This window comes from Oncorhynchus tshawytscha, linkage group LG30 (genome assembly GCF_018296145.1).
Source record: "Oncorhynchus tshawytscha isolate Ot180627B linkage group LG30, Otsh_v2.0, whole genome shotgun sequence".
Lineage (NCBI taxonomy): Eukaryota > Metazoa > Chordata > Actinopteri > Salmoniformes > Salmonidae > Oncorhynchus > Oncorhynchus tshawytscha.
The window spans coordinates 43,079,594-43,103,233 of NC_056458.1; the positions used below are offsets into that span (position 1 = coordinate 43,079,594).

The 23,640-nt window shown below is 42.3% G+C and overlaps 2 protein-coding genes across 6 annotated transcripts in view; both read left to right on the plus strand.

Annotated features, from left to right (window-relative positions):
- Window positions 1-112: 112 nt before the first annotated feature.
- Window positions 113-14,413, plus strand: LOC112228274 (C-terminal-binding protein 1). 5 transcript variants are annotated; one of them, XM_024393450.2, is made up of 10 exons: window positions 116-315; window positions 1,101-1,273; window positions 8,550-8,704; window positions 11,409-11,553; window positions 11,710-11,916; window positions 12,442-12,656; window positions 12,873-13,003; window positions 13,122-13,249; window positions 13,470-13,590; window positions 13,729-14,413. In XM_024393450.2, the coding sequence occupies exons 2-10, from the start codon at window positions 1,216-1,218 to the stop codon at window positions 13,916-13,918; spliced, it is 1,350 nt and encodes a 449-aa protein (XP_024249218.1). In that variant the 5' UTR covers window positions 116-315; window positions 1,101-1,215; the 3' UTR covers window positions 13,919-14,413. The 5 variants fall into 5 exon arrangements, with proteins under 5 accessions (XP_024249222.1, XP_024249218.1, XP_024249219.1 ...); XM_024393451.2 differs by having other exon boundaries at window positions 314-447; XM_024393452.2 differs by lacking the exon at window positions 116-315 and adding an exon at window positions 330-404.
- Window positions 14,414-20,015: 5,602 nt separating this feature from the next.
- The window catches only part of LOC112228273, a 34,631-nt gene continuing 31,006 nt past the window's right edge, over window positions 20,016-23,640 (plus strand). The window contains exons 1-2 of the mRNA XM_042309633.1: window positions 20,016-20,163; window positions 20,296-20,482. The gene's annotated coding sequence lies outside the window, so the exon portion shown is untranslated. The remainder of the gene's footprint in view (window positions 20,164-20,295; window positions 20,483-23,640) is intronic.

The window sequence follows — 23,640 nt, forward strand, 5'->3', positions numbered from 1 at the left end:
AAGTAGGAGTATACCTGTGGTTAAGAATACATTATGACCTTTGCCATCTTGAAAGCTCAAATGTGGTCCCTGAGAAATCGGGGGTCGGATGGTCAGTGTGCAGGTCTGGTCTGCAATACCCTCTGTGTTACGTGAAGGCGCCACACTCCACTAACAGTGGTTTATCAAGACTTCTCATTATTTTGTGACACCGACTCGTCCGTCACCTGACTCATCTGAACAAACTGTTTGGATTCATGACGATCCGTTAAGTGGGAAGACGTAAACTCACATTGACCCCCACAAGACCGAGATTAACAGAACCTGCAGTACTTGGTAATGAACCAATAACCTTAGCTAGCCACTTTAGTAGTGCTGTGATCTGATCCAACAGCTAACGTTACTGCTCCGTGGTCGTCTTCTTGGTATTATTCTGTTGAAGCAAAAATAGTTTTACGCCGCCTAAACGTGTGTTGATTTGCTTGTAAATTTACCATCAGTGGCGTTAGCTATTAGTATTAACTAGCTACAGTAGCTGTGTTAGCTTTGTTAAACAGGCCTCTTTTCGTGCAACTCTGTATCACGTTTGCGTGATTGTAGATAAGCTAACTAGCTAGCCATGTTAGCCACACGAATATTGTCTACCGACTTTGAATTGGTAGACTAGTTACTTTTTTTTTTTTTTAGCTAACTAGCAACATTTAGCCAGCTAGCTAGCTAACTACTGTGCACATTGCGTGGGTAATTTAGCTAGCTAGCTATAAACTGGCGCTTCAAATGAATTGTTTCTTTTTTTTAAAAATGATTTCTTAACTAAAGTTAACTAAGAAGTGAGTGCAGTGTGAAAGTTGGGAAAATAAACGAATGTTAGCTAGCTAGCGTGATAACCGGCTGTGGTGTAAACTCCAATATTGTCTCTGGCCAGCGGTGCTAGCCTTCAAAGTGACGCTAGCTAGCGTTAGCTAAAATAGCTAGATTAAAACTATATGTACTTCCAAGTCAACAACTTTATTATCCATACAACTAGTCGTGTGGCTACACTTTTAGGCTTGGTAGCTAGGAAACGTTTAGTAGGTAAACCAGTCATGTAGATATTAAAACGTTGTTAATTTTATTTACAGGTTTTCACCGGGGCATATACTTGTTCCTTGGGAGGTGTTTGACTCTGACATTTGCCTTGTGTGGCTCAGCTTTGGTCTGATTTTGTTTGTGCTTTGGCTGGGGTGAAGGACGCCGATGGCTCTCATGGATAAGCATAAAGTCAAGCGACAGAGGCTTGACCGCATTTGTGAAGGTCAGTAATTAACATACTTTCCCCCAATTATCATGTTAGAGACTGACAATTCACGTGTACAAACTTTGGTACTTAACGGCTGGCTATCTAAGGATTCTTGGACATTTTCATATTTTCTCCAATATAGAATGGGAAATGATAAACATTGGCCCGATGGACCGTAGACATACATAGGTGATGGACACATACATCTGTGTTTGACTTCATTATGTCAGACAGTGCCATATAGCGCCGTATGACCAAATATATTTATAACTAATCCCATTCTGTCCCTGATACAATTATGGCTGACCTTGTAAAACAACACATTTCATTGCAACTACCCAGTGTATGTGACAGTAACATTTCAAAGTGTTATACTCCTGTCTAATCTGTGTTGGGAAGGGTTGTCAAATAACGGAGTCAATAACAGATCTAATTCCATAAACAGCAAAAGAGGGAGGGTGTCTGTGGACCTACTTACTTCCTGTTGCCTTTGTGAAGTCATTACTGGCAGTTTAGATTACACTGATAACAAACAGCGGGCTATATCTTGTATATTTGTATGCAGTGCATTGCACTGTTTTCCTTGCATCACACACCTGCTTCTAGGACAGTCGCGTACACACACTGATGAACCCCTCACTTGCACCATTTGCTTGACTTTGGCTCATGCCACTGTCAAACCTTGTGCCTCCATCCTTTCATAATAATAATACGAATAATAATTTATTTAACTTCTATAATGTAGTTGTTATTTCTACGGTTAATGTGCTACCTACAGAATTTCTGCTGATACACCAGTCACTTAAGGGCGCAGTTAAAATACTGCTGTATTAACACTGTATTAACACAATTTTATTCATTTCTATGGCTATCTGTTGGTGTCAGTGTTCTCTCGCCGCTGGATAGATAGAGTGCAAATGGGAATTTAAAAACATGATCTATTACCATGTACCTGAACAGAGCTCTCTACTTTCAGTGGTGGAACTGTCAGGAATGTGATTTCTGAAATGCACATTTCTTCCAGTTGCACGCTTAAAGTAATTTGAGTTACATAGATATAATAAAAGAATGACCATTTGCTCTGTGCTTTGTCCAGTGCCCAGAGGATGCTGGCACGTAAAGAACTGGCAGAGAGTGGCTGTGGATTAGGATTTGTAGAATTTTTTTCCCATTGAACTCTCTGTTTATAATTGCGGAACTGGTTGGGATATCAATGTGAATGGCCATTCAGCTCTTCCTGACAGTGATTTGACTGCAAATGTGTAGATGGCTAAACTTGTATTGCGCGGGGAGGTCACCTTTCTGAGATTGAAATACAGTTTTTTATTTAATTAGGCAAGTCAGTTAAGAACAAATTCTTATTTTCAATGAAGGCCTACTTCTTTGTTAACTTCTTAGTTCAGGGGCAGAACGACAGATTTTTACCTTGTCAGCTCGGGGATTTGATCTTGCAACCTTTCGGTTACTAGTCCAACGCTCTAACCACTAGGCTACCTACCGCCCCACTGTACCGGTAATGATGATGAATCCATCTGTTTGGTTGTGACGTGTTCGAACCCCAGGTCTGCTGTGGCAGGGATACAGTCTCTGTTACAGTGGTGCAGGTGACTGCTGGGTTTGCTGCGGAGGTCCCACTATAGCCTCATCTTCCATAATGAGCATCCACTGGAATAATATCCACAGAAATATTTTTGGGATAGTAGGATTTTTAGTTGACAGGGATGATTGTAATCCTGTACTCGTGTTTATTTAACATTTATAAAAATCATTCAAGGGTTTTAATTGGCTATGTTTTAAAATATTTTTTTCCCACAATAGCTTTTTGCTATTTATGCATCATTTAACGTGAATCTAGTATCAAGTAGCAGCCTATACAGTCAGTTCCTTAGCTACTGTTGACCAGTCAAATCAATGTTGCACGTAGTGGCCTCTTGATAATTTTACAATTTCATTAATTTGTTATATTAGTGAATTAGTACGTGCTTTCTGAATTTGATCTTCTAAAAAGATTTTATTTGAATAGACTGGTCATAATCATTTACCTTTTTGTTGTTTTTCCAGCGAGCAATGCACCACACTGGCTCACATTCCCCTTTAAAAAACAACATGGAAATTGCCTCTACTGCACACTACCCAACCTAGCCTCTCAATGCTAATAAGCTCAGTTTTGGTTGGCTATGGCTGAATTGTTCCTCCCTCTGATTGGAGCAAGGGGTAGGTTGAAGGAGGAGAGAGTTTGCCTGGGATTGTGCCAGGCGAAAGCATTCTGACAGTAACTGTAAGTGGAGAAGGAGAAGAAGAAAGGCTGGTCAACTGCAGCATGCAAGGTTAGGATGATGAATGTCTTCTCTTTTGTTTTCCTACAGCGCGATAGCGAGAGGGAAGGAAGGAGAGGAGGAGGAGGCGGGGTTAGATCGATAGGACAGAGGAGTACAAATCTGCTATTTTGTTTTGTATGATTTATATAGGTGATTCGCCATCCCGGTGCATTTTTGTCCTTGGTCTTCTATAGTATTGTGTGTGTGAGAGTACTCTGGAGCCTGTGTGGCAGGGGGCAGGGTGGGGTACTGCAGCATTATCCCCCACCCCTCCCTGCGAGCTCGCTTACTTACACCCACAGAGTGGCAGGCGGATGGGGGAGAATGAATGAGCGCTGAATGAATAGCATTGTGTGCATGGCCCTGCTGCTGGTCGGACCAGGCGTTCTACTCACACTCACACACATACACGGTCACACAGTCACATGGTCATACACTCTGCCAGACCATATGGTGCATGTGTGTTGCCAGCTCCCCTCTCTTTCCTTGTCGAATGTGCCTTTCTTGTCCTTCCTTAGGTTAATTTGAATTCATGTCTTCGTCTTTTTGTCCAGAAAGATGTAGGTCATTTTTGTAGGTTTGTTGAACACTCCTTTTGCTATGCAGTGTGTTTTCTAATTCTGCTTCAATCCCCTGTGAAGATTTGTGTCATGCTAGCTCCTCGTTACTGCTATGTTTTTCATGTTCTGGATCAGATTAGAAAGAGCCAAAAACCAATTTCTTTGTCCATAACTTGTATTTTTTTTAAAGATGAATGAACAAATCTTTTGGGCGATAGAGCACTAAGCAGTACTGTGTGTATATAGATATCTATCTCTATCAAAGGAAGCTATTGACAGTCACAATGAGTGGTGTGGTCAGTGTGTGTAGTGCTGTTGCTTTGAGGATCGAATTCTCATGTTCATTTCTTTTATTAAGTGCCATCAATGTCTCTAGGCTGCTCTATCTATGACTATCCTTAGCTCTGAAGAAATCTTAGGTTCACAAGGCCCCTTGTGTGCCTTTAACAAAAAAACAAAAAAATTGTGAGGGTCATGTGACACTCTCTTGCTTTAGTTGCTACACTTTGTATTGTCCGGTTGGGCTACTGTCCATCCACTGTTGCCCAATTGTTGGTGTCACTGTCAATACAACACATCATTAAGATTGAAAAAGTCCACACATCAATGTGTTAATTGCTAAACGCATGTAATCTCTCATAGTTCTTGGAGGAGGGTCAACTAACTTTTTTTTTTTGGGGGGGGCGGCGGCTATGGTAATGTTATCTCTTATGAATGAGCTTGTTCGTTTTAGGCTATTTGTGTTTTCAGTCGTCTCTACTTGGGACTCTGGCATCAAGATTTTAGAATTGCACTATTGGAGTGGGTTGGCATTCTCTGTCCTTCAAGTAAAAATACTGCTCTTCTAAGGTTCTGCGCGCTGCTCCAATGTGAACATCTAACATATCTAAGGCTCCCGAGTGGCGCAGTGGTCTAAGGCACTGCATCTCAGTGCTAGAGACGTCACTTCAGACTGGTTCAATCCCGGGCTGTCCGGGCAATCCGGGTTAGGGGAGGGTTTGGCTGGGATAGGCCATTGTAAAAATAAGAATTTGTTCTGAACTGACTTGCCTAGTTTAATCAATAAAATAAACAACATCAGGTTCTGCATCCCAGCTCGCCATCACGGCTAAATTTATGCTGATTACAACTTCCACACGTGCTATGGGCATGAAAGCGAAGTGGATATCATTGGACCTGCTCATACAAGAGACTAGTGGCTGTTACTTGAATTCAACTACATCTGTAAACAAAACTGACTTTATAAAAATTGTCTCCTAAAATATTAAGTATCATGACGTTTTTGTCCCATGGTACTGGTATACCGTGCAACACTACTATGTTTTTGCCTCTGCTTAGCTCTATTCAGTTTCTTTTTATCCTAAAAAAACTATCTAGCCCTTGCCGATGACAAGCATACCCATAACATGATGCAGCCACCACCATGCTTGATACTCAGTCATGTGTTGTTGGATTTGCCCCAGACATAACACTTTGTATTCAGGACATTAAAGTTAATTTCTTTGCCACATTTTTTCAGTTGTGCCTAATTGCAAACAGAATGCTTGTTTTGGAATATGTTTTATTCCGTACATGCTTCCTTTTCTCTCTGTCATTTAGGTTAGTATTGTGTACAACCTTCTTGATCCATCCTTTATTTTCTCCTATCACAGCCATTAAACTCTAACTGTTTTAAAGTCACCATTGGCCACATTGTGAAATCCATGATCGGTTTCCTTCCTCTCCGGAAACTGAGTTGGGAAGGAGGCCTGTATCTATGTAGTGACTGAGTATATTGATACACCATCCAAAGTGTAATTTAATAACTTCACCATGCCCAAAGGGATATTCTACATGAGCTACAAAAATCTACCAATGGGTGCCCTTCTTTGTGAGGCATTGGAAAACCTCCCTGATCTTTGTGTTTGAAATTCACTGCTCGAATGAGGGACCTTACAATTATCTGTATATGTGGGGTACAGAGATGAGGTAGTCATTCAAAAATCACTTTAAACACTATTGTTGCACACAGAGTGAGTCTATGCAAGTTGTGATTTGATAAGCAATTTTTACTCCTGAACTTATTTAGTCTTGCCATAACAAGGGGGTTGAATACTTATTTTAAATTAATTTGTAACAAAAAAAAATCTAAAAACATAATTCCACATTGACATTATGGGGTATTGAGACTCAATGTAATTCATTTTAAATTCAGGCTGTAACAAGGGGTGTGAATACTTTCTGAAGGCACTGTATCAATATCACATGCATACTGCATTGACAACTGTTAATGCAGTATGTATATCCCAGCTATGAGCCATATCTATCTTTGCTAATTTAGGTTTCTCTCTAATTGATGTCTATTTATGAGATGTGTGCGCTTTATGATGATAGGGTAGACTGTGTATTGTTGCAGAAGGGCAGAGGAAATGATGGTTATAATAACTCAAAAGAAGCCTGTGCCTCCAATCCCACCCTTCTGTTGGAGTAGTCTGCCCTGTTATGGGGGTTGGAGTAGTCTGCCCTGTTATGGGGGTTGGAGGAGTCTGCCCTGTTGTGGGGGTTGGAGGAGTCTGCCCTGTTGTGGGGGTTGGAGGAGTCTGCCCTGTTGTGGGGTTGGGGGAGTCTGCCCTGTTGTGGGGGTTGGAGGAGTCTGCCCTGTTGTGGGGGTTGGAGGAGTCTGCCCTGTTGTGGGGGTTGGAGGAGTCTGCCCTGTTGGTGGGGGTGGGAGGAGTCTGCCCTGTTGGTGGGGGTTGGAGGAGTCTGCCCTGTTGGTGGGGGTTGGAGGAGTCTGCCCTGTTGGTGGGGGTTGGAGGAGTCTGCCCTGTTGGTGGGGGTTGGAGGAGTCTGCCCTGTTGGTGGGGGTTGGAGGAGTCTGCCCTGTTGTGGGGGTTGGAGGAGTCTGCCCTGTTGTGGGGGTTGGAGGAGTCTGCCCTGTTGGTTGGGGTTGTATTTGTATTTATTATGGATCCCCATTAGCTGCTGCCAAAGCAGCGTCTACTCTTCCTGGGGTCCAACAAAATTTAAGGCATTTTATACCATTTTAAAAACATTTACAATACATTCACAGATTTCACCACACATTGTGTGCCCTCAGGCCCCTACTCCACCACTACCACATCTACAGTACTAAATCCATGTGTTCGTATGTTATCGTGTTTGTGTTACTTCACAGTCCCCGCTGTTCCATAAGGTGTAATTTAAAAAAAATTTTTTTATCTTGTTCTACAGCTTGTCAATTACTTGATATGGAATAGAGTTCCATGTAGTCATGACTATGTAGTACTGTGGCTTCCCATTGTCTTTTCTTGACTGTGAAGAGACCTCTGGTGGTATGTCTTGTTGGGTATGCATGGGTGTTCAACATGTCAGTACCTCTCATAAATACAAGAAGTGATGAAGTCAATCTCTCCTCCACTTTCAGCCAGGAGAGATTGACATGCATATTATTGATATTAGCTCTCTGTGTACATCCAAGGGCCAGCCGTGCTTCCCTGTTCTGAGCCAATTGCAATTTTCCTAAGTCCCTCTTTGTGGCACCTTACCGTACGACTGAACAGTAGTCCAGGTGTGACAAAACTAGAGCCTGTAGGACCTGTCTTGTTGATAGTAGTGTTAAGAAGGTAGAAACTAGGGCCTGTTGGACCTGCCTTGTTGATAGTGTTGTTAAGAGGCCAGAGCAGTGCTTTATTATGGACAGACGTCTCCCGACTGGGGCAGCGGTCTACAGCACTGCATGTCAGTGCTAGAGGCGTCACTACAGACCCTGGTTCGATCCCGGGCTGTATCACAACCGGCCGTGATCGGGAGTCCCATAGGGCGGAGCACAATTAGCCCAGCGTCGTCCGGGTTAGGGGAGGGTTTGGCCGGGGTAGGCCGTCATGAGATTCCTCCAAAGGTCTCCCAGGACCAGTTGAAAAAATGTATGGAAGTATATATGGAGGCTGTTTAGTGCCAAAAATAAAGGGTTAAATAAATGCATATTTTTGTATTTTTTTGTATTTCCTGTTCGTTCTTATCTCTGTTATAGGACAGACACATCAGAACAAACTTCCTTTATTTTTTTTGGGAGGGGGGACTGTTCCATGTAGTGAATCTATTATTCAGTGTGTTTGTATAGGCTGTTACCTTAGCCCACAAGAGTCTAAGCCCTGTCTGTCTTTTAATAGGCTATTTGTAATATACTTTTTAATGGTTTTATTTTTTTATACTGGAAGTTTGATATAAATGGAAATGTATGACAGTTAGACCTATGTGATCATGTAGATGGCCTAACTGTCATACAATTCAATCAGATAGACCTACTACATGATCACATTGATCTATCTGATTGATCCGTTAGAAAGGACACAAGTGATAAACCCTGGATAAATATCCAAAGAGTGTATTTTTATTTATTTTGAAGTCTTGTCCATTTTATGTTGATCTGTATAGGCATTCGCCCCCCGATTTTGAATGGGCCGATGCACCCGCGCCCCCTAGTGGCACTGTTGGATGGTCGCGACTGCACCGTGGAGATGCCTGTCCTGAAGGACGTGGCCACGGTGGCCTTCTGTGATGCCCAGTCCACCCAGGAGATCCACGAGAAGGTAACCAACCTCTAACTATCTGGTTCTCCTCTAAGTATCCGTTTGCACTTTATAGCGAGGGAAATGTCTGCATCGTGAACACGTCTGCTATTTTTGTGGTGGGCTTTATTTCCAACTCGATAGAGTTAGAGAAAGTCTCTGCTCTTTTATTGCAATGGTAGAATAAGGATATCGATTCAATAGCTTCTTCTGAACACTCACCAGTGATGGGGTGGGGGGGATCGATACAGTCACATATTGGATATTATTTTTTACGATTTCGTATCGCTTTGACTATCGCAATATTTTTGCACTAGTTGGCTGTACCTGCACCAACTCTCCAGTATTTTTCCTTCTGTAGCTTGTTCTCGATCTTTTTAAATAGGGAGCCAATATGTTTTCAGCACTTTTATTACCATGACTGATCAAAACCTGTTTTCTCATGTGTCTCTCTGGTCCCTCTGCAGCAGACGTATAGTGAGCAATATGTTTAGAACATAAAATCGCAATAAAATCACTGTATCGAATCATGGGGCGGCAGGGTGGTTAGAGCGTTGGGCTAGTAACCGGAAGGTTGCAAGTTCAAATCCCCGAGCTGACAAGGTACAAATCTGTCGTTCTGCCCCTGAACAGGCAGTTAACCCACTGTTCCTCGGCCGTCATTGAAAATAAGAATGTGTTCTTAACTGACTTGCCTAATTAAATAAAGGAAAAATAAAAAAACACTATACATATGGAATCACACTACATAGAATCACACTATACATATGGAATCACACTACATAGAATCACACTATACATATGGAATCACTCTACATAAAGTTGAAGTTGGAAGTTTACATACACTTAGGCTGGAGTCATTAAAACTCGTTTTTCAACCACTCCACAAATTTCTTGTTAACAAACTATAGTTTTGGCAAGTCGTTTAGGACATCTACTTTGTGCATGACACAAGTAATTTTTCCAACAATTGTTTACAGACAGATTATTTCACTTATAAATCACTATCACAATTCCAGTGGGTCAGAAGTTTACATGCACTAAGTTGACTGTGTCTTTTAACAGCTTGGAAAATTCCAGAAAGTTATGTGATGGCTTCAGAAGCTTCTAATAGGCTAATTGACATAATTTGAGTCAATTGGAGGTGTACCTGTGGATGTATTTCAAGGCCTACCTTCAAACACAGTGCCTCTTTGCTTGACATCATGGGAAAATCAAAAGAAATCAGCCAAGACCTCAGAAATAAAATTGAAGACCTCAGAAATAATTTATCTTTGGGATAAATTTCCAAATGCCTGAAGGTACCGCATTAATCTGTACAAACAATAGTACGCAAGTATAAACACCATGGGACCATGCAACCGTCATACCGCTCAGGAAGGAGACTCGTTCTGTCTCCTAGAGATGAACATACTTTGGTGTGAAAAGTGCAAATCAATCCCAGAACAACAGCAAAGGACCTTGTGAAGATGCTGGAGGAAACAGGTACAAAATTATCTATAACCACAGTAAAACGGGTTCTATATCGATATAACCTGAAAGGCCACTCAGCAAGGAAGAAGACACTGCTCCAAAAACGCCTACAAAAAGCCATATGGTTTGCAACTGCACATGGGGACAAAGATTGTACTTTTTGGAGAAATGTTCTCTGGTCTGATGAAACAAAAATAGAACTGTTTGGCCATAATGACCATCGTTATGTTTGGAGGAAAAAGGGGGAGGCTTGCATGCCAAAGAACACCATCCCATCCCTGAAGCATGGTGGTGGCAGCATCATGTTGTGGGGGTGCTTTGCTGCAGGAGGGACTGGTGCACTTCACAAAATAGATGGCGTCATGAAGAAGGACAATTATGTGGATATATTGAAGGAACATCAAGACGTCAGTCAGGAAGTTAAAGCTTGGTCGCAAATGGGTCTTCCAAATGGACAATGACCCCAAGCACACTTCCATAGTTGTGGTGGAAAATGGCTTACGGACAACAAAGTCAAAGTATTAGAGTGGCCATCACAATGCCCTGACCTCAATCCTATAGAACATTTGTGGGCAGGACTGAAAAAGCCTGTGCGAGCAAGGAGGCCTACAAACCTGACTCCGTTACACCAGCTCTGTCAGGAGGAATGGGCCAAAATTCACCCAACTTATTGTGGAAGGCTAACTGAAACATTTGACCCAAGTTAAACAATTTAAAGGGGCGGCAGGGTAGCCTAGTGGTTAGAGCGTTGGACTAGTAACCGGAAGGTTGCAAGTTCAAACCCCCGAGCTGACAAGGTACAAATCTGTCGTTCTGCCCCTGAACAGGCAGTTAACCCACTGTTCCTAGGCTGTCATTGAAAATAAGAATTTGTTCTTAACTGACTTTCCTAGTTAAATAAAGGTTAAAAAAAAGGCAATGCTACCAAATACTAATTGAGTATATGTAAACTTCTGACCCACTGGGAATGTGATGAAAGGAATAAAAGCTGAAATGAATCATTCTCTCTGCTATTATTCTGACATTTCACATTCTTAAAATCAATTGGTGATCCTAACTAATTTTTACTAGGATTAAATGTCAGGAATTGTGAAAAACTGAGTTTAAATGTATTTGGCTAAGGTGTATGTAAACTTCCAACTTCAACTGTATAGAATCGCGCACTCTACATATAGAATCGGCACCAAAGTATTGTGAGGTCCCTGGCAATTCCCTGCCCTACTACTCACCCATTCTCTCCCTGGTGCTTCAGGTGCTGAATGAAGCAGTGGGCGCCCTGATGTACCACACCATCACTCTCTCGCGGGACGACCTCGACAAGTTCAAGGGCCTGCGGATCATCGTGCGAATAGGCAGTGGCTTTGACAATGTGGACATCAAGGCCGCGGCTGAACTAGGTTGGCTACTGGATCATTACTTTGTTTCTCCTACCCCTCCAGTCGACCTATTACACCCCTCCAGTCGACCTATTACACTCCTCCCGTCGACCCATCCATCCACCTTAATATATATGAGAACTAACCACTGTCTCCTTTGTGCTCTGTACCCCTCAGGTATAGCTGTGTGTAATGTGCCTGCCACTTCAGTGGAGGAGACAGCGGACACCTCCATGTGTCTGATCCTGAACCTTTACCGCCGCGTCACCTGGATGCACCAGGCTATGAGAGAGGGCACCAGGGCTTCCAGCGTGGAGCAGATCAGGGAGGTGGCCAGCGGCGCTGCCCGCATCCGGGGAGAGACGCTGGGCATCATTGGCCTGGGTGAGGAGGGAAATGGGTCTTGTCTTAGCATGGGCTCTCTGCAAGTGTAGTCACAAAGGATAGTACATAGAAAACATTAAGGACACCTGCTCTTTCCGTGACATAGACGGACCATGTGAATCCAGGTGAAGCTAGGGTCCCTTCTCGATGTCACTTGTTAAATTATTTTCAATCAGTGTAGATGAAGGGAGGAGACAGGTAAAAAAAAATATTTTTAAGCCTTGAGACAATTGAGACATGGATTGTGCCATTCAGAGGGTGAATGGGCAAGACAAGAAATTTAAGTGCCTTTGAAAAGGGTTCGGCAGTAGGTGCCAGGTGCACCTGTTTATTTCAAGAATTGCACCGCTGCTGAGTTTTTCACACACAACAGTTTTTATAGTCATTATTATGGGTGGCCTCACAGGTCATTTCAGTGTATATTTAATGTAAACCATTTTAGGTTTCTCAGAGTTAGTGAGCGGTTCCTCTCTCCCCTATTCCGTCCTCCAGTCTGAGCATAGAGTGTCTGTGTTTGTTCCGCAGGGCGAGTGGGCCAGGCTGTAGCGCTGCGGGCCAAGGCCTTTGGCTTCAGTGTGATATTCTACGACCCCTACCTGCCAGACGGAGTGGAACGCTCTCTGGGCCTGCAGAGAATGGCCACCCTGCAGGACCTTCTCATCCACTCTGATTGTGTGTCACTGCACTGCAGCCTCAACGAGCACAACCATCACCTCATCAACGACTTCACCATTAAACAGGTATAAGACACATACACAGGTGTGTGCCACCCACAACACCCCCATTATCAATGATTTCACTTTCAAACTCCATGAACAAGTCACCCCTCATAACCTTGAGTCTTGAGTGTATCTCTGTTCTCCCCAATAATGAGACCATGTGTTTTGGTTATTGTTGTCTGCATGGCTTGCTTTGCGATATCTATCCCATTCCCTCTGACTGTGATCTCTGTGCAGATGCGCCAGGGGGCGTTTTTGGTGAACACGGCGCGAGGGGGCCTGGTGGATGAGAAGGCCCTGGCCCAGGCACTGAAAGAGGGAAGGATACGGGGTGCGGCCTTGGACGTACATGAGACGGAGCCCTTCAGGTCAGCTTCCTCCTTATAGCCCAGCCATTTAAGACTTGAAAACAATAACTGTTTTAAAAGTTGTGATTCTCTGTGTAAACTCCACCTTGTACACTCTCTTAAATCTGTTTCTCTCCAGCTTCTCTCAGGGCCCACTGAAGGACGCTCCCAATCTGATTTGCACCCCCCACACATCCTGGTACAGTGAGCAGGCGTCCCTTGAGGCTCGGGAGGAGGCAGCTAGAGAAGTGCGCCGGGCCATCACAGGTATTCAGTTATGCAAGCCTCAGGGTGTATGACAGAATATTTATAGGCACAAATACACCAGGCGTGCAGAGTGAACAACCGTCTAGCCATGTGATACTTGGCACAGTAGTCTTTACCATTTTAGTGATATAGTTTGTATTACCGCACAAAGAACCTTTTCAAGAGTTGTCATTGATCATTTGATCAGTTAGCTTCACTGTTGTGATGGTTGTCCTGACAGGCCGCATCCCTGACAGTCTGAAGAACTGTGTGAACAAGGAGTATCTGATGGCAACACCCCAGTGGCCTGGTGTGGACCATGGGGCCGTGCACTCAGAACAGAACGGAGCTGCAGCTTACAGGTACGACTAGACTTAAGCACATGTAGGTAATATATACATTACAGTTAGACAACTCCAGGTATTGATTTGAATCTGGCTTGTGTTCTATGACCTTAGAAAGCTGTTGTAATTCTTCTGACTCCACCCCCTGATCCACAGGTTCCCTACTGGCCTAGTGGGAGTGACAGCAGGAGGCCTGACAGGGGCAGGTGCTGCAGTGGAGGGAATTGTTGCAGGAAACCTGGCTATGGCACATGGGATTGCCCCCATGTCCCGACCCCCCCACACCCCATCGCCGGGGCAACCCTCTAAAGCAGAAACAGACAGAGACATGCCAACGGACCAGTAGCCCCCACCCCAACCCCCAACTGTCCCCAATCCCCCTCTTGTCCACAACATTCCGTTGTCACCCTTCATGTTCATTCAAGCTTATAGACAGACACTGGTATTGAGGTCCATTCTGACCTGGCTTTGGTCCCGTCCTACAGAACAGAATCGTTCAGGAGGGACAGAATCCTCGACTCCCTCCACACATCCTGTTTTCGCTCATCCAGAATGCAATAAGTGGATTACTCAAGGATTTTATTTTTCTTCCAGTTTGCTTTTAAACCCCACTGTGTCTGACGTTCATGTGGCTCAGTGGTTTTGTAAATTAGTCCTTTGTGGGAGACCTGTTATTTGCTTTTGTTATCTCTTTTGCTGTTTGACATGTTATAAAGTGAGGCATAAGTCTGGAACGGTATTGAAGATGATCCCCCCCACTACTATTTGTTCACAAACCTTACAAAGGATTTTCTAATGTCGGACTCTACATTTAGTCATCACAATAAAAGTGTGGCTGTGATTTTTTTTATTTTATATAGCTTTATGACATAAATTCAATAATATCACATATGCCTCTGCTGATAAAACACAGAAATATGTACAGTATATTTCTGTGTCAAGACCACCACATTCAGTCGTGGCCAAAAGTTTTGAGAATGACACATTCATTTTCAAAGTTTGCTGCTTCAGTGTCTTCAGATATTTTTTGTCAGATGTTACTATGGAATACTGAAGTATAATTACAAGCATTTCAACAGTGTCAAAGGCTTTTATTGACAATTACATGAAGTTGATGCAAAGAGTCAATATTTGCAGTGTTGACCCTTCTTTTTCAAGACCTCTGCCATCTGCCCTGGCATTCTGTCAATTAACTTCAGGGCCACATCCTGACTGATGGCAGCCCATTCTTGCATAATCAATGCTTGGAGTTTGTCAGAATTTGTGGGGTTTTGTTTGTCCACCCGCCTCTTGAGGATTGACCACAAGTTTTCAATGGGATTAAGGTCTGGGGGGTTTCCTGGCCATGGACCCAAAATATCTATGTTTTGTTCCCCGAACCACTTGGTTATCACTTTTGCCTTATGGCAAGGTGCTCCATCATGCTAGAAAAGGCATTGTTCGTCACCAAACTGTTCCTGGATGGTTGGGAGAAGTTGCTCTCGGAGGATGTGTTGATACCATTCTTTATTCATGGCTGTGTTCTTAGGCAAAATTGTGAGTGAGTCTACTCCCTTGGCTGAGAAGCAACCCAACACATGAATGGTCTCAGGATGCTTTACTGTTGGCATTATACAGAACTGATGGTGGCGCTCACCTTGTCTTCTCCAGACGAGCTTTTTTCCAGATGCCCCAAACAATCGGAAAGGGGATTCATCAGAGAAAATTACTTTACCCCAGTCCTCAGCAGTCCAATCCCTGTACCTTTTGCAGAATATCAGTCTGTCCCTGATATTTTTCCTGGAGAGAAGTGGCTTCTTTGCTGCCCTTCTTGACACCAGGCCATCCCCCAAAAGTCTTCGCCTCACTGTGCGTGCAGATGCACTCACACCTGCCTGCTGCAATTCCTGAGCAAGCTCTGTACTGGTGGTGCCCTGATCCCGTAGCTGAATCAACTTTAGGAGATGGTCCTGGCGCTTGAACTTTCTTGGGCGCCCTGAAGCTTTCTTCACAACAATTGAACCGCTCTCCTTGAAGTTCTTGATGATCCGATAAATGGTTGATTTAGGTGCAGTCTTACTGGCAGCAATATCCTTGCCTGTGAAGCCCTTTTTTGTGCAAAGCAATGATGGTGGCACGCGTTTCCTTGCAGGTAACTATGATTTACAGAGGAAGAACAATGATTCCAAGCACCACCCTCCTTTTTAAGCTTCCAGTCTGTTATTCGAACTCAATCAGCATGACAGAGTGAACTCCAGCCTTGTCCTCATCAACACTCACACCTATGTTAACGAGGTAATCACTGACATGATGTCAGCTGGTCCTTTTGTGGCAGGGCTGAAATGCAGTGGAAATGTTTTTTGGGATGATTCAGTTAATTTGCATGGCAAAGAGGGACTTTGCAATTAATTGCAATTCATCTGATCACTCTTCATAACATTCTGGAGTATATGGAAATTGCCATCATACAAACTGAGGCAGCAGACTGAAAATTTATATTTGCGTCATTCTCAACTTTTGGCCACGACTGTACACTAGTTGTTTGCTCTTATAACCGTTTTTTTTCTTGATTTAAATGTGTAGATGTTCTGCACATTGTGGTTGCTAAGACTAGCGTGACGACGGTCTTCATACCTTCCTATTTCTTTTTTTATGTTACCTTTTTGATAAGAATAGAACATGAAAACAATATCTTTGTCAAGTCCTCAAATTATCTATCCTCTTTAGGTACTCCGGTATCACAATTGCCCCCACCCCCCAACAGTGTTTGCTGCCATTGACACTCATTTTAGGGTTTCATCTTGTGTTATTACTGCAGGCGTTAAGTTATTTTACCCATATGGATTCCACAGTTGCTGTCGATCTCAAATCGAGTAATCAGTCTTCAAGGAATTTTTTTATGTCACTCTTTAAAGGGAAATTTCTAAAAATGTTCAACTTCATATTCATCTCCAGGGTTGGGGAGTAACAGATTACATGTTCGTTGTTGTTGTTGTAATCACTTACATGTTAACTGTAATCCATTACTAGGGAAAATATTCGAATCAGATTAGATACTTTTGAAGAACTAGATGACCTCGAGGATTACTTTTAAATTTAGAAAGTATGTTTGTGATTTTTTTTGGGGGGGGGGGCACTTCTGTTGTCTCAATGACATTCAAATCAGCATTGAAAAAAAGGTACACGTTTAAGTTTGTTCCACCTGAGCAAGTCTGACCACAAGTCAGCGACCACTATGATGGATCACGGGTAACGAGCAGGAATATACTTTTTTTAGGCTACGGTCCGAGCAATGTCTTCCAATGGCGCGACTGCTGTCGGAATCCAAAGATTATCCAATTTGAGTAAACGCAATCATTGTTTTTGAAACCAGTGGACAGCCATTGAAAAATGCTCACATGCATAGTGCGGATCCCAGCCTATGGAATAAAAGTGGGTATTTTATAGCACCATCTAATTCATGCTGATAAAAATTCATAGGCCTAATGGACACATGCTCAAACTCGCACACATTTGATAGACTTAAAGGGATTTGTAGTTGATGTAGTTGCTACATCAGTTATATTACTAATACATTTTTTTTATATATATATATATATATATATATATATCCATTGATTCTTGAAGAATATAACTTATAAATGCCTCATGGGCTTAGTTCAAATGTCACACCCCATGAGAACCCAAAATATAAGCTTGTCTTTCTCTAATGTTTGTAAACATTCTAAATGTAAACAAACACTGTATAGCCTCATAACATGGTTAAAACAAGTTTGATATCATGGATGGTCAGTCCTTGCATCCATAGCTCTGTCTATTAATCTGAGACTGGTTACATTTCTCCAGACCCATCCCTCAGCTTTTTACCAAAACAGAGGCGGGGTGGCCGTTTTGTTGTTGTTTCAGCTGCCCTTTAAACAGCTGCATATTGTCAAGATATCAAAATGTCACCAACTAAAAGGTAAACAATAGGCCTATAGCAAATGCAGCATATGGCATTTATTTCTCACACATAAATAGCACTTTTCAGTAGTGCTGAAAGCATACCATTCCATGAGTGCAGCATTTATTTTTCAACTCGAATCAATGAGCCCAATCAGTCCTCCATGACAACAAAATCATAAACAAGAGAGTAGGGCTGGCTAATAAGTCCTATTCTTGAAGATCAAGGGGTATAACATTTATTGGAATGACTGAAATTCTGATAGACTTTTTTTTTAATGTAAAGATATAATCATATTATTATATGTAGTAGAAAGCGATGGGTTAGAAGAAGCCTACATAACCAACCCATAAAGTAAAATGTAACATCCATATATGGCCAGCTATGTAAACTTTTACAATGATTTATCCTGCAATAGATCTCGTTTAATTGGTAACATACATTTGTGTCGTCTTCTAATGACTCCTAAGGGGAAAGTAATCTAAAAGTAACTGAATGTAATCAGATTAGGTCATCCAAAATTTCGTTACTGATGACAATGTTGGACAGGTAACTAACGGATCACATTTAGAAAGTAACCTAATCATCTCCAGACCCACCAACATAAGTGAAAATGGTGCTTTTTTATGATCTGTAGTAACAAACACCAGATGTGATTTCAATGACAGCATTGTGTGATTTAAAAAAATAATAATAATAATTATGATTAGCATTATCTACTCATTTATTTAACCAGGCAAGTCAGTTGAGAACAAATTCTTATTTACAAAGACAGCCTAGGAACAGCAGGTTAACTGCCTTGTTCAGGAGCAGAACGACAGATTTTTACCTTGTCAGCTTGGGGATTCCATCCAACAACCTTTCGGGTACAGGCCCAACACTCTAACCACTAGGATACCTGCCACCGCTAATTGGTTTATTATGTTATAGGAAACACTTATTTTACTTTTTATTTTTATTTTTTTAACTACAAACATAGAAAAGTGCCATTTTCACATATGTTGATGTTGGGGGTGGTGCTGAAGATGATGAATATGAAGTTGAACATTTTAAATTGAACTTTAAAACACATTTCATCCTAGCAAAACGAGGTCACAACCATAGAAATATTATTAAGATGGTAGGAGCCCAGTTGATGTTGGTTCAGTGCAAGGCCCAGACCACATGTGGAACACACTATTCTGGTTGTTTTCAGCTTTTGAGTGTGAACCTGGGGCTTGCTGCTGTGTGGTGATGTGTGTTTGCATCTGTGAGTTGGTCACATGGGTGTTCACAACCACATTCAGAACATTTGAAGACCGGAGGACAGTGGTTCATTACTAGTATATTAATTAGAAAACTGATTGATTTAGATGTGGCTTAATTTTCTTCATCTGACAGAATTGATCCTTGGCAGTGAATCCCTGGCAGGGATGTCCAATCTGTTTCCTGACTGTCAAGGTAAGTATAAGAACCGAGGAAGTGGAAAAATCGAGTACACTTTTGGTTGTGTATTTAGCATAGCAGTGTGATGTGGATAAGGAAGTTCCTATGTTGTATAAAGTCAGAGATTAAAATATGCTAGTGGCAAAGCCTTAACACCCCCAACAGTCATTGAAAATCAAGGGAGTTTATAGATATAACACTGAGCCAGGCACAGCTTTAGAGTTGTGTGTGTCACTGGAGAGGGGATATGTGTGAGGAGAGTAGGCTATTCAAACACAGGCAATTATGCCTAAGGTGGGCAGCCTCCTATAATTCCTATTTGTAATCAGGGTCATTTACAACCGGAAAAGCATTGGAACGGAGTTCTGCCATCTTTGGGCACATTGGCTACAGAATTTCACATCAACCCCTGCTCGTTATGGTACACTCTGGCCAAGTATAGGGAAATACCTTAGTTGATCTCAATGCTTTGTGGTGTTTAAGTTGTTGTCTGGTGGTATGTCTTGCTCCTTGTGGGAATTAATTAGTAATTAGAATCCAAAACATTTTATAGAGATGAGAATGTTACTTGCTTTGATGGAACAATAACAAAATAAATAGTTGTCCTTGCCTGTTTCATCAATCAAGTTTTATCATTGATTTACTTGTCTTATTGAGAGAGATATCAAATCTTTAGAAATGGAATCAATGTGGATCAAATGTGATGTGCTCTATGCCTGGATAATTTACATTACAACGTACACAAATGTCATTGTGTGCATTAGGTTATTTTATTTCATGTTTAGATGTCATCTCCATCAGACTGCAAAATGAGGAAAAACCCAATACATTTGTAACTAGGATTTATTCTGAACTTTTTAAATAGAAACACGTATTTGTGATGTTAGCTTCTACAATAAAGTATTTTAATAAAAAAAAAAATCCTGTTCCTCCGAAATGTTACAGGCATGGCAATGCATTTTGATTTTATAATTTATTTTCATTGGTTTGGTTTCAGATGAATCAATGTTTAAAGCTTCACATGCAGTAATTCAAGTTGGTGTGTATAATTTGAAAAGCTCCTGTCACAGCCATCCTGCACAGTGCACCTGCACATTTCAAAAAGCCTTAGTCGCGCGCTCAAAAGAGCATCGCCAACGGATTTTTTTCTCTACATTTACCCTATTTTTTTTTTCCAGAGAAACATTGAAGAAACGGTAGTTATATAGAAGATACAAACGAAAATGTCTTGAATTCAACATCTGGTACGTTTTTATGATGAAGATAGCTAACTAGTTTTCTTTAACTAATGTAATCGAACTCATTTAGCTAACTAGCTAACGTTAGTAAAAACAGATGGATAAATCCTGTTGTTTTTTTCTGGCGGATTTTTACAGATACCATACCAACCGTCCCTTGACAATGGGGTTCGAGGAAATGTACAATATCAAGGAGGAATGCCCGACAACTGTTTTGAAAAAAAATGAGGTCAACATAATTTCTCCGAAACAGAACATTGTACGAATATGGAATTTATTCATCGCCCTAACATCGTTGGTGGCTGTGACAGTGTCTTTATTTGAGGTAGGCAAACGTTAGCTATGTTCTTCCTTGTGAAATATTTCTGTAGCTATGTTGTCAGTATGCAGCACTACTGTTATCTTGGATCACTCCGATATGGTATCCTTCCGCGCGACAGGACACATTTAGAGTGAGTAAGGATTTCAGATCAGTCCAGTGTACGGGGTAGTGCTGCGGCTGACCCCCTTAAATACTTCCACCTCCTTCATTTTTCCAGTTTATCCCAGAGAGTATTTGTTTAGTAAGAGCTTTATGTTAAGAATGTACAAACGCACAAGTATGCCCGCATGGAGCAGCTAGCTAGCCAGCCTCTCCATCAGGGTGCTCTGCTGCCCCCCCCCCCCACTCGGTTTGGCTCATGCCAGCTATCTCGTTTGGGTTTTATTACTTGTGACAGTGTACAAACCTTGGCGATACTCTGTTTTGATCGGCCAGTATTGCGGCGCTGAGGGGTTGTCTGTGTGACTTGCCTGTTCACTGTTCCCTTGGAAACTAACATCTCAGCTGTATTATACTAAGGGTTTGTGTGTAGCTGTGTGTACTATAGTTGTGTTGCACAACTTTACAGTACAGACAGTAACTCCTTTTCAGATATATACACTGCGGCATTGCACAGTGTAGCTGGGTTTACTATGTTTTTTCTGTACAGACGTAACTATGGAAACTACTATACGTAACTATGGTAGTTTCCATTAACTCACATTACAGCTCTATTACACTTCTGTTTTTCACACCGTGTGTAGCTGGGTTGGTGCGCAATAGTTTTTCTGTTACACTACTTTACAGTACATACAGTGACTATGCTAGCTAGTTTCACTTGGAAACTCACAGCTCATATCTATTACACTGTTTCAGTGTATATCTGGGTTAGCTATTGTTATCTGATCCTGCTGGTCATCTATGAGAGGACTTGCCACCCCTCAGAGCCTGGTTCTTCTCTAGGGTTCTTCTTAGGTTCAAGCCTTTCTAGGGAGTTGTTTTCTATCCACCATGCTTCTTTTTCTGCATTGCTTGCTCTTTGGGGTTTTAGGCTGAGTTTCTGTACAGCACTTCGTGACATCGGCTGATGTAAAAATGACTAAATACATTGATTGGGCTATAGTTCTCTTACACTACTTTACAGTACAGACAGTAACTATCCTAGTTTCCCTTAACTCACATAACAGCTAGATGACACTACTGGTCATATGCAGTGTGTAGCTGGGGTTGCCATATGTTTCTGTTACACTGCAGGGTATACACTACCCATTTCTTCACACAGAGAGAAATGTCAATTTCCAGTATGGCGTTTCGACGTTGAGAAATGCAAGGTGTCCCTGCCCACAGGCAGTGGACTGTGTCTAAGAAGGGTGACAGTCTGCAGTCATCCTGGGGTGCTTGTCGCTGGCATTGGCAGCTTCTCACAGGCCCAAAGGCCAAACTGAGAGCGGCAAGTGGAGTCCCCATGGGTACTGAACACAGTAATGGAAGGCTACAAACTCAAATTCTGATGCCGGCCACGGCTATAGTTCTGGTGCCTTTTAATGTCTCAGGGTCTTCTGGTGTTGAAGCCCTGGTTGACAGAATGTTTCCGAATGAGTTCAGATGAAGAGTGCGCCGACAGAGATCCTAACCCCTCATTCTGGAAACTATGCAGTTTTTTGTTTGACAGACGTGTTATTTCTTACAATAGTACCCCAGGTCATCTTAGGTTTCTCTTTCAGCCGACAAGAACTACTGAATATAAGATCAGGCAACTCACCATCAGTTTGACCAAGAAAGAGTTTTGGGCCACAGCCTATGCGGATCCTGACAGTTCTGCCTATGACAACCAGTGTAACCGATTAGTGGATCACATAAACAGCGACCAAAAAAAAAAAACGACTCAGAAAAAGAGGGGAGCGGTCTTCTGGTCAGACTCCGGAGAAAAACCACTCCCCAGCATTCTTCTTGCCAATGTCCAGTCTTTGACAACAAGGTTGATGAAATACAGCAAGGGTAGCATTCCAGAGGGACATTTTAGACTTTAATATAATACTTCACGGAAACATGGCTCACTGGAGTAGATAATGAAACATGTTCAGCCATTTGGTTTAAATCCAATGCAAAAACAGAAACAAACATCTTTCTGGTCAGAAGACATGGGGGGCGATGTTAATGGCCAACGTGACATGGTGTGATGAAGGAAAATGCAGGAACTCAAATCCTTCTGTTCACCTGATTTAGAATTCCTCAAAAAAATCAAATGTCAGACACAGTTAGGGGACCAAGAGAATTCTCTTCGATTATAATCACAGCCAAGATACATATATCCCCCCAAGCAGACACATCGATGGCTCTGAACGAACTTTATTTAACTCTCTGCAAACTGGAAACGATTTATCCGGAGGCTGCATTCATTGTAGCTGGGGATTTTAATAAGGCTAATCTGAAAACAAGACTAGTGAAATTTTATCAGCATATTGATTGCGCAAAGGGGTGGAAAGACCCTGGATCATTGTCATTGACAGTGTGCATATAAGGCCCTAGCCACCAATGTTAGTGGAAAAGCTGACCACGTTTCCATTTTGTCTGATGGCCTACAGACAGAAACTAAAACAAGAAGTCCCACGTCTGAGTCTGTCCAACGCTGGTCCGACCAAGCTGACTCCACACTCCAAGACTGCTTCCATCACGTGGACAGGGAGATGGCTCGGGTGGTTGACAACAACATTGATGATACGCTTTACGGTGGCGAGTTCCTTAGAACGTGCGTTGAAGATGTGTTCCCTGGAGCAACGAGGTAAAACATTCCCTAACCAGAAACCGTGGATTGATGGCAGCATTCGTGTGAAACTGAAGGCACGAACCACTGCTTTTAATCAGGGCAAGGTGTCTGGTAACATGACTGAATACAAACAGTGCAGCTATTCCCTCCGCAGGCTATCAAACAAGCTAAGCGCCAGTACAGAGACAAAGTAGAATCTCAATTCAACGGCTCAGACACAAGAGGTATGTGGCAGGGTCTACAATCAATCACGGACTACAGGAAGAAACCCAGCCCAGTCACGGACCAGGATGTCTTGCTCCCAGGCAGACTAAATAACTTTTTTGCCCGCTTTGAGGACAATACAGTGCCACTGACACGGCCTGCAACGGAATCATGCGGTCTCTCCTTCACTGCAGCCGAAGTGAGTAAGACA

Coding starts and splice junctions, on each gene's coding strand:
- LOC112228274 (XM_024393450.2), top strand. CDS start 1,216: ATGGCTCTCATGGATAAGCATAAAGTCAAGCGACAGAGGCTTGACCGC. Junction 1,274..8,549: donor GCTTGACCGCATTTGTGAAG/GTCAGTAATTAA, acceptor TGATCTGTATAG/GCATTCGCCCCCCGATTTTG. Junction 13,591..13,728: donor AACGGAGCTGCAGCTTACAG/GTACGACTAGAC, acceptor CCTGATCCACAG/GTTCCCTACTGGCCTAGTGG.